This window comes from Trichechus manatus, unplaced genomic scaffold (assembly GCF_000243295.1).
Source record: "Trichechus manatus latirostris isolate Lorelei unplaced genomic scaffold, TriManLat1.0 scaffold00010, whole genome shotgun sequence".
NCBI lineage: Eukaryota > Metazoa > Chordata > Mammalia > Sirenia > Trichechidae > Trichechus > Trichechus manatus.
In genome coordinates, this window is record NW_004443946.1 from 17127304 (window position 1) to 17142143 (window position 14840).

General features: G+C 42.5%; 1 protein-coding gene across 1 annotated transcript in view; it reads left to right on the forward strand.

The window, feature by feature from the left end:
* FNTB (farnesyltransferase, CAAX box, beta) overlaps positions 1–14840 on the forward strand; it is a 164923-nt gene that overhangs the window by 108477 nt on the left and 41606 nt on the right. Inside the window, exons 4-5 of the mRNA XM_004391372.3 lie at positions 2866–2930; positions 13955–14027. Coding sequence (XP_004391429.2) covers positions 2866–2930; positions 13955–14027 — 138 coding nt within the window. The remainder of the gene's footprint in view (positions 1–2865; positions 2931–13954; positions 14028–14840) is intronic.

The following is a 14840-nucleotide window of genomic DNA, read 5'->3' on the forward strand; positions in this document are numbered from 1 at the left end:
GTGGTGTTTTACTTATTCGGGGCTTCTTTCCTTTCTATATAAAGTTAATGATTAGTTTCTCCGTCTTTTTGAAGAATGTCGTTGGTATTTGGATCGGGATTGCATTGTATTTGTAACTTGCTTTGGGTAGAATTGTCATTTTCACAATGTTGAGTCTGCCTATCCATGAGCATGTATGTTTTTCCATTCATGTAGATCTCTTTGGGTTTCTTGCAGTAGTGTTTTGTCATTGTCTTTGTATAGGTCTTTTACATCCCTGGTTAGATTTATTCCTAAGTATTTTATTTTTTTAGGGGCTTTTATAAATGGTATTGTTTTCCTGATTTCCTTTTCATCATTCTCTTTATTGGTGCATAGGAATCCAATTAATTTTTGTATGTTTATCTTGTGTCCTGCCACTCTACTGACTCTTTCTATTAGTTCCAGTAGTTTTCTCGTGGAGTCTTTAGGGTTTTCTATGTGTAGTATCATATCATCCTCAAATAGAGACAGTTTAACTTCTTCATTACCAGTATGGATGCCCTTTATTTCTTTTTCTTGCCTTATTGCTCTAGCTAGGACTTCCAGCACAGTGTTGAATAGGAGTGGTGATAAAGGGCATCCTTCTCTTGTTCCTGTTCTCAAGGGGAATATTTTCAGCCTGTCTCTATTAAGTATGATGTTGGCTGTTGGTTTTGCATAGATGTTCTTTATTATGTTGAGAAATTTCCCTTGTATACCTATTTTATTGAGAGTTTTTATCAGGAATGAGGTGTTGGACTTTTTCAAATGCCTTTTCTGTGTCGATTGAGATGGGAATCATACACTTTAAATGGATGAGTTATATGGTCTGTGAATTTTATCTCAATAAAGCTATTAAGTATACACACTAAGTCTTAAGAGAAAATAAAGTGAATTTTTTTTCTTTTTTTTTTCACACAATGTATTGGGAACTTTGTTGCCTTTGGAAAACAAAGTGTACTGAGATAATATGGAAAACACTTTTGACTTAATGTACTTGAATAGGAGAAACTTTACATTTTTTTCTCATTCACAGAATGTATTGGAAACATTCCTATGCTTGTAACACAAACTATTTTTTGATATCAGGTAAAAGTCTTTTGACTAAGTGAATTCTTACTGGTCCATTATCATGAGCAGCTGACCTGTAATACTCAGGTATTTATTAGAATTCATAACTTGCGTTTCCAGATATGAGTCAGTTACTAACTGTATTGGAATATCGCTTGTTCATTCTAAAGATGATGATGAAATCCAAAGAGAAATGTCAGTACATTGGGAATATTTTAAGCATTTTCCACATTATGGTATGACATATCTCTGTTGGATATCTTAGTTTAGAAATAAATTGCTGTTTTCTTCATCTACTACTTGGCTGCTTATGTTGCCCAAGTGGGAGCTGAAGGTGAGACTTCTCATTAAGGAGTTCTTGACTGGAACCTTTTCTCCCTAGGGGTCTAAGTATCAGAATGCTAAGGAGGAGATGGGCTCATTTTTAGCTATGAAGTCATAGGGATTTAAGTAGGCTCGTATTTGGGTAAACGAAGTGAGTTTTTCTCCCACTTAGTTTTGTTTCTTTCAGAATTCATCAATTCACTTAGCTATAACAGTATATCCTAGGCAAATCTTTATTTAATGTCCTTAGTGACATATGTTTCTTGTATATTTTTCTATCCTGTTTCTCTTACAGCTAAGGAAGGCATGACTAAGAAATGCAGCCTTTGTTCCATTTAGGCTGGTGCTTCCTATTAGTCCCGTATGAGTTTCTGGAATGGAAAAAGAATTATGAGGGATCTGGAACAACTTTCTGATTCCTCTTGAGTCAAGTTCTCACGGTGACTTCAGTCTGTTTTTTGAAATATTGTAAATTCTTAGCCAGATCATTCCTCAAACTCATGTTTAAAGACAAATACTACAGCATATCCTAAAACCAAATTTAGATAAATTTTAAATTGGCTGTCATTTTAGATGATTTCACATCACTGCTCACCTCTCATCACAAGTAATTCTTTCAAACTTGTCAAAGGGACTAAAAGCTCTAACTCAATGGATGTTCCAGAAATAAATGACAAGTTTTTGAAATTTCCTAGGGAGGCAGTTATTATGTATCTTGAAATCCTAGCAAGAGCATGCCTCACTACAGAGAGCAGGGATTCTAATGAAGGTGAAAACCACCTGTATCCTGTTAACTAGCCCCACCCTCATTAGTATTCTTTTCCTTCCTGAGGCTGCACTGTAAGACCACCATATGGTGTGATCTTCAGAAAGGACAGGCGATCTGGTGTGTTTTGTAACCCAACCTTCTAAGACCCTTTGCTTTATGAGACTGTGGAGTCCTGCATGTGACATTGGACCAATGCCCAGATTTGCTATCCCTTTGGTTTTCGGTGATTGATGTTCTTATAAATTCCTTAGGGCGTTTAATACTTTTATTTAAACTGTTCAATATGACGATAAGAAGTACGACCCTTGGCAGGAATTAATTGTGTATTTGAGGGCAGCCAGTTAATGAACACCAAACAACTTCAAAGAGCAGGCAAGAAAAAATCTTGCAAGGAAAATGTATTTCTCTTCATCTATTCCCTGAGTTACTGGACCAGGGAGTCCAATTCCAAAATTGCCATTAGTTTGGGTATTATGGATTAGGTTATTGGAGAAGTTGATTATGATGCCAAATGTAACAGGGCATTCTCTCTCACTCCTTGTCCTAAGCCTGTCACCCTACAGCCTTGTAGCACTATGAAGTATACAACCACGCCATGCAACTCCAGCCAGTAGGCGTTTGTGGCAATAATAGGAGGATAAAGTTGATAGAAGTCTCATCTGTATTTGTTTTCTCTCTCCCATCTCCTGCATCCTTACTAGGCAAAGGTGGAAGAAAAGATCCAAGAGGTCTTCAGTTCTTACAAGTTCAACCACCTTGTACCAAGGTAAGCTGTGGATTGGAGTTTGAGGGGTCACGTGATTCGTCATGAGTCAGAGTCAACTCAGCGGCCACTGGTTACTGATGGGGAGAGCACCACCTCCTGTGAGAGGTTCTTTCCTTCTTGAGCTTATCCAGCCATAAGCTGTGAGACTGCTCCCTGGATATGCTGTGATTCAGATGCCTTCCTCTGTTAGAATACTGTTCAGAGGAGATTCTCCACTTGAACTGAGCAATCAGATGCTACACCAGGATGCTCTTGGCCTGAACTCTGAGGGCTGAAGATGGGGCAAGGAAGGAAGAAAGTTCATGGTTTTGTTGCTTAATTGTGGCTGGCTGTTCTGGTGTTCAGATGCAGAACTCTCATGCTTTTCTTTTTCTCATTGTGCTTTTGAAATAGAGTCCTGGGGTATGACAAAGTATTGGATTCCTTTGACATCAGTTATTATTTGACTGGGAAAATGTGAGAAGTTTAAGCTTCTACCAGCAACATGGTCCTTGTTGGTGAAAGTGTAGAAGATCCCAAGGATGAAATTTCAAGTGAGAAATATAAGGCCTTTTATTTTCCTTGGATCTTAGCAAGTTGAAGTCTGTTAAACCCTGTAAGGTCAGGAATTCCATAAAAGGGATTATAAGCAGAAACTTATTATTTAATTTGAACTTTTATATTCCCTTTTTTTCCAGTATTTTGTAATGTACCACACTAAAATTTCATAAGGTTATTCCATTCCTTTATGAGCATTTCTCTTCTAGTTACAGATTGTCTCTCAGACACTATCCTGTGTTATACCTTCAGCCAGGGGTGGATTATCTAATAGGCAAGGCAAGCACGGTGCTCACCTTGCCTACCAGGTCATCTGTAGTGAACAATTTCACATTTTTCACCATATCAAAGATTCTCTTCCTAGGTATGGCTAACATCTGTCTCTTTTCCAACCCCACAGCACCTTCCTACAGAATCAAAGCCTCTTTTTAAATTTACATTCCCTGACAGGGGCAGATGACCTAGTAAGCAAGGTAAGCACAGGCTTACTTGTGCTTATTTACTAATCTGTAGTGAACAATTTCACATGAGTTTCAGCACATCAAAGATGATCTGATGCTTACCTTGCCTGTTGGATGATTTGCCCCGGCCTCCAGCCATGAGAACTGATCAGTAGTCCAAAACTTTGTATGATCATCATTTTCTTTTAATGATTATGATTTAGTGACTTTTCCTTGACAGTCTCTGAACAAAGTATATTTAAGCAGTTGACTGATTCACTCTGGATGGAAAGCTGAGGGGTCTGAAGTCCAGCCCCTAACCACCTTTATCCTGTCTCTGACTTCATGGGACTTTCTAACAGCCTAAATCCTGGCAAGCCAGTCTCCAGGGTACTTGTACTTACTTACCAGAACATTAAAAATGAGTCCAGTCTTAGAGAACTTTATATCTTTTTTTTCCCCACCCTTTCCTTAAAAAACCATTTCTATCAGAAAATTCTAATCAGCCAAGGCAGAAAACAATTGGAAAAGGCAAGTGCTTATAGGGAAAGACAGGGTGGGAAGGTTATTTTCATCCTCCCTCCCAGGAAAGAAAGAAAATACCAACTGACGAGAAGTGTTTCCCCAAATTGCTAAACTAAACTTCTGCATTAACCCAAAGCTCAGAGCTGCAATAAAATTAATTATTCCTCTTGTCTTGAGCCACAGCTGGAGATTAGCAGATGACACTGTTAGTTTAAAACGCTCACGGAGAATGAGCTCTCTTGGATAGAACAGCATCAGCACCCATGGTGGTTCCTGCTTCCACCTCCACTGCCAGCAGTCGCACCCCCAGATGACTCACCTGATCGGGGTCTGAGTCACCGGCTACTGTCTGGGTCTCCATGGACTTGTGTCCTTTATTTTCAACACGAGTTCCAACATGAGGGACCTTTGATCATTTAGTATCTTTTTTTTTACACACTATCAGAATAGACCTTTGGGCTTTTCTTTTCTTTCTTTCTTTCTTGACTTTTCTTTATTCTCTCTGAGGTATGAGGGAGAATGAGAGGTTATAGTCTGGGAAAAAGTTGTTTTTGTTAGGGGGGTAGCAGGGTGGGGGGGCATAAGGAGTAAAATAAAATCCCCTGATTCATGGGTCTTGAGTCAAGTGTGGGTGGAAAACAAAAAACGTTCCTCTTGGGGAAATAGAATAGATATCAGGGCTTTGGTTTTGTTTCAGGAATCTGACATTTCTCATTTTATCGTTGTTGCCTATGAAAATGGGTATTTTAAAGGTTGCTAATTAACATCAGGTATTCACATTTTAGCTGAATGGTTGAGTGTTAAAATCAATTTATCAATATAAGACTGATTCCAAACATCACTGTCATAGAATGAACTTCCAGGATTTAAGTCTGAAAATGTATCAGAATTTTAAACTATTGTCATAATGTCAATATTTAACATTTTAGCAGCCAGATTTTGAAAGCCTGACATTAGACTACAAGAAGAAAACCTTAACCATTAGCTGCAGTGAATATTCAGATATTAGCAGTAACTCTGGACGACATGGCTTGTTTGTGTCTCTGAGGTCATTTTGCTGACTAGCTGTGTTGGGATCACACATCCCCCGGGACTGGTGACCATGCGCACAGGTCCAGGGATGCCAGGAATGATGCTGACGTAGGCATTTGCCTGCTCAGCCTCCCGAGGCCAAAGCTGAATTGCAGATTTTGGCTGAAATTAAAGGCTGAAGCTGAATGTTGGTGCATTTACAATTATTCCCCATCCCAGGAATGATTGTCCTCTCATCCTAAGACTATGAAATATACATCTTTCTAATCATGTTTTTGGGGCCCTGGTGGTGCAGTAGTTAAGAGCTAAGGCTGCTAACCAAAAGGTCAGCAGTTCGAATCCACCAACCACTCCTTGGAAACTCTAGGGGGTAGTTCTACTCTGTCCTATAGGGTCACTATGAGTCGGAATCGACTTGACAGCAACGGCAACAGGTGATCATGCTTTTAAACAGCTTTGTTTATCAACACCCTGCTTTCCACTAAAGTTAATTTTTCCTTTCTTATGGTTAGTTATTCTCACTGTTCTATACCCTTATGAATTTACCTTTTTCCATTTGTTACTTTATTTGTTGCATTTGCTTTAGTAGGAAATCTGAAATGCATGAACTACACATACACATACACTCATATAATTTTAAACTTACTTTCTCTTGGGAAAAAGTGGCCTGGTGCTCCTCAGAAGTGAGAAATCTTGTTAATGTCCCTGTGCTAATAGAGCTCTGGAGGTTAAGCGTAGATGATGGCTCTGAAGCCAAAATACTGAGTTAAAGCACTCAAAGCAGCTCTCACGCGGGTGCCTGTGTGGCTCCATTGTTTTGTGCCATTTCCTCTATGTATTATTTTATTTTAGAGTTTCTCAAATCTCGAGCAGTTAGAAGCTTTATTCCTTCATGTTGCTGTGCTTTCCAAGGAACTTACAATTAAGTTCTTCTTTCCTCCCACCCTCTCTCAAGTGACTTATTACTTACGTACCCAGTTTAAGTGGTGCTGGGCCTATTCCACGCAGAGGGTGCGTGCTAATGCCCTGAGGCTGAAAAGGAAGGAGCTTTCCAGAAAGTCAAAGAAGGCAATGTGGTTGGCACTCAGTGAGGGCATGAGATAAGGTTGGAAGGAATTATGTGGAAGCACATCCTGAAGGTGAGACCAGTTGGCTCACCCATCATAAGAAATACAATTTACATTGCTACCCGGTGCATATGCATGTGAAAGCTCCTGCTCCAACAGTGGAAACCTGACTTTCCCCATATTTTTAATATATTATTTGATCTGTCTTCCTGTGTGTTCCAAGCTCCCGTCCCCCTCCTCTGCACAGCCGCCCTCTTCGTTCACTTGAGCTCTGCCTCCCCTCGCCCCTCCGCAGAGCTGATCCTGTTCTGCTCCACCAAAACAAATGACTGTTAGGGCTGAGTTGTTCAGGAAGGAAAGGGGGAAGATCTCTAGCTTCTCTTTTTTTAACCCCCTAAGCAGAACATTTTTGAATAGAGATGAATTAAGAATGGTAAGGCTCTTGGTACAGAGACTGTTCTCCGTGAATATTTCTCCCTTCAATTTAAAAGAATCATAAACCTCAATGGAGAAATTAAACTTCAGTCAGTTAACAGTGTGATCCTTGAAGCTCTAGATAAACACTCAGAGAAACAAATACCTTTTCCAAGATTTAAGAATAACGGATGTGTATTACCATGTGTGTGAGAGAGAGAGAGATTAAATGGATGAGAAATGAAAGAATAGTTTCCGCTGTGGAGATGGTCACTGAAGGGAATGTCTCTTCCCCTGCTTGTGGCTACAGTTTAGATGAAATCAGCCAAAGGAACTCATTAGTCCCCACCCCAGCAGGACTCTGAGGGCCTGGCTGTGAATGAAGTTCATGGTGGGAGGAGAGGTATTGCATCACTCCCCCTTGGGCTGGCTCAGATCCTGTCCTCAGGGACCCACCTGCAGTGGAAGAAAAGCTCACAGAGGCTTCCTTCAATTAAATGTTTCTAGGCAGGTGGGGCTTCAGGTAGTTGTCATTTCAGGAGCCTGAGCAGAAAGTCAGGGTCTTTTACCCTCTGGAGGCAGAAAAGCATTTGCCTCTGACGTATTTGATTTTTCTAGTCGTTTAAAAGCCCCTTGTCAGGTGAGAAGATTGCTGAGAAGATGAGGAAAGGTATTCCTTCTCCAGATTTTTTTTTTTTTTCTTTAAAGGGGAAGGATTTGTTTAGTTGCTTAATTTAGCTCTCTAAAGATACTAAGTCCAATAGGGAAGGTTAATGTTGGCTGATTGGTCTCCTGCAATGTGGTGTGTGTGAACACGAGAGAACTGACAGAAAGAGCCCCTGAGCCAGAGCAAATACTTACCTCAGTCTAGTCGTTGCTGTCCTTGCCCTGGATGACTGAATTCTAACTTCTCCTTTGAGGCTTACAGTTCTTTTAAATTGAAGGGATATGTATCCAGGGAGAACAGTCTCTTTTGGTCGGTCAGAAAGTTGACTTTACCATTCTTTATTCTTTTGTTTATTCAGTAAATAGATGTTGAGAGCCTGCTCTGTGCCAGCCACTGTGGTTGGTGCTGAAGACAGACGTGATTGCTCCTCACAAAGTTATAGCGTAGTCGAATAAGCAGGCATACTGAACAGGTGGTTCCAGTAAAGTACAACCCCTTTTTTATCTGTTCCCTTTCTCTAGGATTATACTTCCCATTGCCATCAAGTCAATTCCGACTAATAGCGACCCCATAGGACAGAGTAGAACTGCCCCATAGGGTTTTCAAGGGTGTAATCTTTGTGGAAGTAGAAAGCATTATATTTAGTGGTCACAGAATTTTAGAGTTAGAAGGAACTTTTACTGCAGTCTAGCCTGACATACCTAAATAAGTTGGATGATGTTCTCTTTTGGTGTAGACTGTTCTCCCTTCTGTCCCCTGTGGTCTTAGCATCTCAAGGTATTTGGCATATACAAATTTTCTTGCCTATTTTTCAGAGAAAAAAATGACCTATAGAAAACTCTACTATGAATAGATCCAATAAGAGTTAGAAATCAGGAATTCCAGCTGAAATTCTGTGCTCATCCTTGCTGGCTTGGATTTCTCAGACTTCTCTTATTGGGTCTCCGCCTGCGCTTGCTAACGGTCTCTTGGACTTTCTTGGTTCTTCTCATTCATCAAACCCATCCTGGCCTTGGCTTCCAACCTGCTCAGCCAGGGCTCGCTCATATGGTGAGCTTTTTCATGTACCTCTCAATTCCCTCACTCCTCTGACTTTCAGCTCTTTCCATCTTGCCAGTCCTTACCCTAGCAGCCCCACTGTCCACTCACTACTTCTGCTAAAGGGTCCCGGAAAGATTAAAAAAAATATATATATTTTATAACCTATCACCTAACAGTGCCTGCTGCCTGGATTCACTAAAATTTTACACTATTTAGCCTCCGCTGGGCCTTCACTGCTGCTTTATAATCCTTTTATTCATCTCGTGAATTCCCTAACACATTCACCACAGAGACTAGTCCACAACTCTCCCAGGACCCTGCCTTTTACTTCCTGAGAAAATTGAGGCCATCCTACATGAGTTTCCTTGGTTACCCTCTTTCCCACTTCCAAGTCCTGTATTTATGTAGCTTCACAGTGCCCCCTACCATTTCTGTCTCAACGAATGTAGAATCCTTCCTTATCACCAGACTCACGTCTCCTGCTGTACTCTTTTTTTGTTTGTTTATTGTTAGTTTAAGTGGAAGTTTACATTTCAAGTTAGTGTCTCATACAAAAATTTATACATACATTGTTATGTGACCCTAATTGCTCTCCCTATACTGTGACAGCATACTTGTCCTTTCCATCCCTGATTCCCCATGTCTATTCAACCAACTTCTAACCCTCTTTGCCTTCTCATCTCACCTCCGGACAGAAGCTGCCCATTTAGTCTCATGTATCAACTTGTCCTGCTATACTCTTGATCCCAGCCCTCCTCCCTCTTTGGGGACCTTACTTGATGGGTTTTCTCTGGGCTCTTGTATTTTCATTACCTCCCCTTTGTCCTCAAGTGTGCTCACGCCTCCTCTACCTTAATATCCTGCCTTCAGCCCCAGTACCTACTCAAGCTACTGCTCTGTTGCCTTTCTTCCCTTCACAAATACACTTAGATTGAGGCTTTGGCCTCCTAACTGGTTTCCTGCCTCTAGTCTTGTCCCTACTGCAGTCCATTCAGTACACTGTAGTGAGTGTAATCTGGAAAATGTAAATCTGACCGTATGTTTTTCCCATGCCTAAAATACTTCAACAACTCCCTTTAAAAAAAAAAAAACTGCTTTTTTTTGGGTACCAGCTTTATTAAGATATAATTCACATACCAAACAATTCACCCACTTAAAGTGTGCCATTCAGTGGCTTTTAGTGTATTCACGGAGTTGTATATCTGTGATGGTTAAGGTTATGTGTCAACTTGGCTGGGCCATGATTCTCCTTCGTTTGTCGGTTATGTAATGATGTAGTCATCTTCCATGATGTGATCTGATATGATTAGCCAATCAGTTTTAAGGGGAATTTCCTCGGGGTGTGGCCTGCATCCAGTGTATATATGGATTTCTGGCAAAGCTCACTTGCTTGCTCTGGATCCTGCATTTCGCTCATCATCATCTGACCTCTAGTTCTTAGGACTTGAGCCAGCTGCCAGCCATCTTGCCTGCCAGTCTTGGGATTTGTCAGCCTCCACAGCCTGTGAGCCAGCAGCCTGCCATCTTTCCTACCAGTCTTGGGATTCATTAGCCTCTGCAGCCTGTGAGCCAGTAGCCTACTGTCTGACATGCTAGTCTTGGGTTCGTCAGCCCCTGCAGCTATGTGAGTCAGGAGAAGCCTCCAGCCTGATGCCTGACTCATGGACTTGGGACTTGCCAGCCTCTACAACCGCTTAAGGCAGCATCCATCACCATAAGCCATTTTAGAACATTTTCGTCATGCCCAAAAGAAATCCCATACCCTTTAGCATTCACCCCATGCTCCCTCTTCCCTGCCCTAGGCAACCAAGAATCTACCTTCTTCCTCTATAGACTTACTTTTTCTGGACATTTCACATAAATGGAATAGTACAATATGTGGTCTTTTATGACTGGCTTCTTTCACTTTGTATAATGTTTGCAAGCTGAAGCACAGTGACTCCCGTTTGCTCTTAGGTTTAAGATCACACTCCTTAATGCACTTACAAGTCCTGCATGATCTGATGCCTCTGTACCTCTTCTGTCTGTGAGTTCTGTTTGCTCATGACCTTGTTCTTTTTGCTTCAGCTGAACAAAACTTACTTCAATGTGCCATGGTATTCCCTTCCCTTGCCTGGAACATCCTTCCCATCCCCTTCATTTTGCCTGGCTAACTTGTGTCCTTCAGGTCTTTGCTTCAGTGCTACTTCCTGGGGTGGTGTGGGGGGCTTTCTCTGATCCTCCATGCCTTGCTGTGTGCTGCCAGAGCCCACTCTGTGTCCCCAGTCACAGCATTTATCCGACAGGACTGTAATTGCCATTTACTTGTCTGTCTACTCTGGACCATAGCTCAAGGGAGCAGAGTCCACATTTACCCCAGCTTTGGACACTCCACCTACAAAGAGTGGGTGCTCAGGGAGTCCTAACCAATGGACCTTCTGGAAAGAGACATTGAGTCTGGCTTCTTTTCTTCCTTATGATCTGCCCTGTCATTCACCCTTTGTAGTGTAGAGCCTGCCCTCATCACTGCCCCAAACTCTCTTGAAGGTTGCTAGCCACTATATGGTTTGTCTTCTTTTTCTTGAATCTCGCTACAGCATTTGCCACTGTTAAATACCTACATGGAATTCTCTTCTCCCTTATTGCCTGTGACATGACATTGCCCGTGTTTTTCTTCTGCTTATGTAAACTCTTTATTTCTTGTCATCCTCCAAGCCCTTGAAGATGGATCTTCCTGCAGTTCTGTATTCAAAATTTTCTGTCTGCTCTTTCAGCTATTCCTTCGACTTCACCTGTTATATGTGTGCAGATAAATGATTCCCAGTCTGTATGTGTAACCTGAATCCCTCTCCTGAACTTCAAATATGTGTTTCCGGCAGCCCGGTTGTCATCCTCTCCTGAGTATACTTCTGGTGCCTTAAAATTCTCATGTCCAGCAGTCAGCTTATCTTGTGTCCCTATGCTAGTTTGGACCCTAAGTACTTCCCACCTGGCTGACTCTAACAGCTTCTTACCCAGTCCTCCCACCTCATCTCTCTCTGCACTTCAGTGCCTTCATGCAGTTCAGCTTGTAACACATACTAAATACCTATTGCTATCAGGTAATTTTTAAAGGACAGCTCTAGTCATTTTATTCTCAGCTCAAAAAACCTTCAGGGCTTCCCTTTGCCTACCAAATCAAGTTCCTCAGCTATATCCCAGACCCCTATAAATAGGGCCCCAGCTGACTTTTCCACCATTTCTTTTTCATTCCTAATATTCAGGCCTAATTACTCCACCTGCTACTCCTCTTGCACATTTCTCTACTTGGTTGCTGTCCAGTATGGTAGCCACTAGCCACTTCTGGCTACTTTAACTTGACAAGTCCAGTTCCTTAATCATACTCACTATATTTCAAGGGCTCAGTAACCACATGTAGCTAGTGGCAACCGTATTAGACAGTGTAGGTAGAGAACATTTCCATCATTGCTGAAAGTTCTATGGACAGCATTGCTCTGTACCTTCTAGTTCATGTTCCTTCTAGCTAAACTATCTCCCGACCATCTCCTCCCCTCCTCCCCATGTCTACCTGTAAAATCGTTCTCCCTCCATCAGGGCCGCCCACCCAAATTCCACCTCTTCCCACAGCCTTTCCTGATCACTCCTTTTCTAATAAGATGAGATTCTCCCCTCCCTTTTTAGCCTCAGTAGCATTTTATTTGTTCTTCATTTATGAAACTGTGGCGGATTAATTACTTTTGTATGTGGCCTTTCTAGCCACAGTCTTGTACTCCCACCCAGGTGATTGTGCGATAGGGTAATTGTGGCCCACTGAGGGGATTGGTCAATTTTGCCTTAAAAGAGAGCCAGTTCCAGAGCAGAGAGGAGGAGCTCACCACCACAAAGGAAGGAGAGACCAGCAGGAGAGACCGGGTAGCAGGAGACGGTGCAGTGGGTTTCCCAGCCAATGGAGAGAGAAAGCTGAGTGCCTTTGGGCAGAGACTGAGGGCCAGGGAGAGGCATGCCTATGAGCACAGCTGGGGAGAGGCTGTCCTCATGGAAGAACTATATCCTGAGTGTCCTTGAGTCTGAATTGTAACTGCTGCTTCCCTAATAAACCCCATAATTGTGAGTATGATCTGTGAGTTCTGTGTGGCCATTGCAATGCATTATCGAACCCAGTAGAGAGTGCTGTGGGAGGGACAGTTGGTGTCAGAATTGGTAGAGATGGTGGAGGGAGGAGGCTTATCTGGCCTCTACCTCATAGGAATCAGCCTTGGGCTGTTGACCTTAGTTCACCTTTCCCCTTGTGGGGTTGGAGGAGGTCAGACACTGCCCCAAAGCCGTTTTTATAGAAACCTACCCAAGTCTGTTCTTATCTTATTTCCAGTACTAAAGTGGAAAATTTTTGAGGATAAAAACCACGTTAATGATCTTTTATCTTCTTCTGTGTATAGTGCAGTGGGAGTTTAATAAACATTTGTGGAATTGAATACCTAGAAAAGAGAGTGCCGCTTCTTTTTCTTTCTGTAATCAGCTACAGAGTGATTGTCTTGACAGTCTATTCTTTCTTCCTTACGTAACCACATAGGCCCCTTCCTGCAGGACCAAGCAAGAAGCACAGCCTCTGTCCTTTCCCCTGCTGCTTGTGCAAGTGGCCATGGGCAGCAGGCACATTCCATCTTAAAGCCAGTCTTGCTGGCACCAGTGCCAAGGAGAGCAACTGGCTGCAGAATACAGACATGATCCTCTGGCTGGGGCTGTGGGTCTGCACGTGGGAGGTGGAATTTCAGGGAGGGAATAATAGATGGATAACTGAGGGGCAGGTGGGCAGGGTGCAGACTACAGTCCTCGGAGAAGTGATCCCAAAAGAAATGACTGTGAAATGGCAGAGGATAACCAAGTGAAGGAAGTGGCAAAGCTCAGATATTAAATTGCTTGCAGGATGAGGAGCCAGAAGATATCTGTTCTTAGGCCCTGGAGAAACTTTCTGGTTTGGTTGTCACTACCCAGCTGCTTGTACTCATTGAGGCTTTTCTGTTAGCCCCAAATCACCTGCCATGAAGGTGACTTTTTGCCAGCATGATTTTCAGACACATTAGAGACATTTAGATGCTGGCCTCTTTGCTCTGATTTAGCTGCCCTTTGAGCTAAAGAATTTGCTGGTTATCCATCCAGTGACTACTGGGGGATGTCCTGAAGCTGAGAGACAGTGTGTGTGTGTGTGTGTGTGTGTGTGTGTGTGTGTGTGTGTGTGTGCATGTGCGTGCATGCATGTGTGTTCTGTAGTGGGGTGGAAGCATAAGCTATGAGAATAAGCTTACATTTTATTTGTTTTTCCAGGCTTATCTTGCAGAGGGAGAAGCACTTCCATTATCTGAAAAGAGGCCTTCGACAGCTGACAGATGCGTATGAGGTAACTCATTGCCCAGGAACTCATTCTTCAAGTCTTTAGCCAAGTCTTGATCCTTTTTATTCAAATACAAAAGACATAAAGCCTGTCCTGTTGCAGATTCATCCCTTGTACCATGTGGCTCTGGCAGGAAACCAAGTCCTTCTTCTTTAAAGGGGCAAATACCCTTGACCGCTAGCTAAAGTTCCCTATCATGTCATATTTCCCTAACCCTTTGCCCTATTGTTGTGTGCTGTCGAGTCAAATCTGACTCATAGCAACCCCATGTGACAGAATAGAGCTGCTGCATAGGGTTTTCTAGTCTGTAATCTTCATGGGAGCAGATCGCCAGTTCTTCCACGGAGCTCCGGGTAGGTTTGAACCGCCAACCTTTCGGTTAGCCACCAAGCACTTAACCATTGTGACGCCAGGGCTCCTTTGTCCTATTAGCTGATCTAATTTCTATACTGGCCAGAGGACCAGTATATAAATTGCAGAGGATACTACTTGCAGTTTAACAAGTAGATTTTAAATCATATTCCTCAGAGCCCTAGGGTTCCACAGAGTGATCTCAGCTATGGAAAGGGTATATGTGGGGAATAGGGTATTGGGAATGGGGCTGAGTGCAGCCAAAGGGTGGATAGGAACAGGTGGTCTCCTGCCTTCCTGCCTCACTTCACACAGAACAGCTCTGCTTTTAATCTGCTTCTTGTTTGCGGGACACCTAAGTTTGACTAGGAGCCCTGGTGGTACAGTGGTTAAAGCACTTGGCTGCTAACTGAAGGGTCGGCGGTTTGAACCCACCAGCCGTTCAGCAGGAGAAAGATGTGGCAGTCT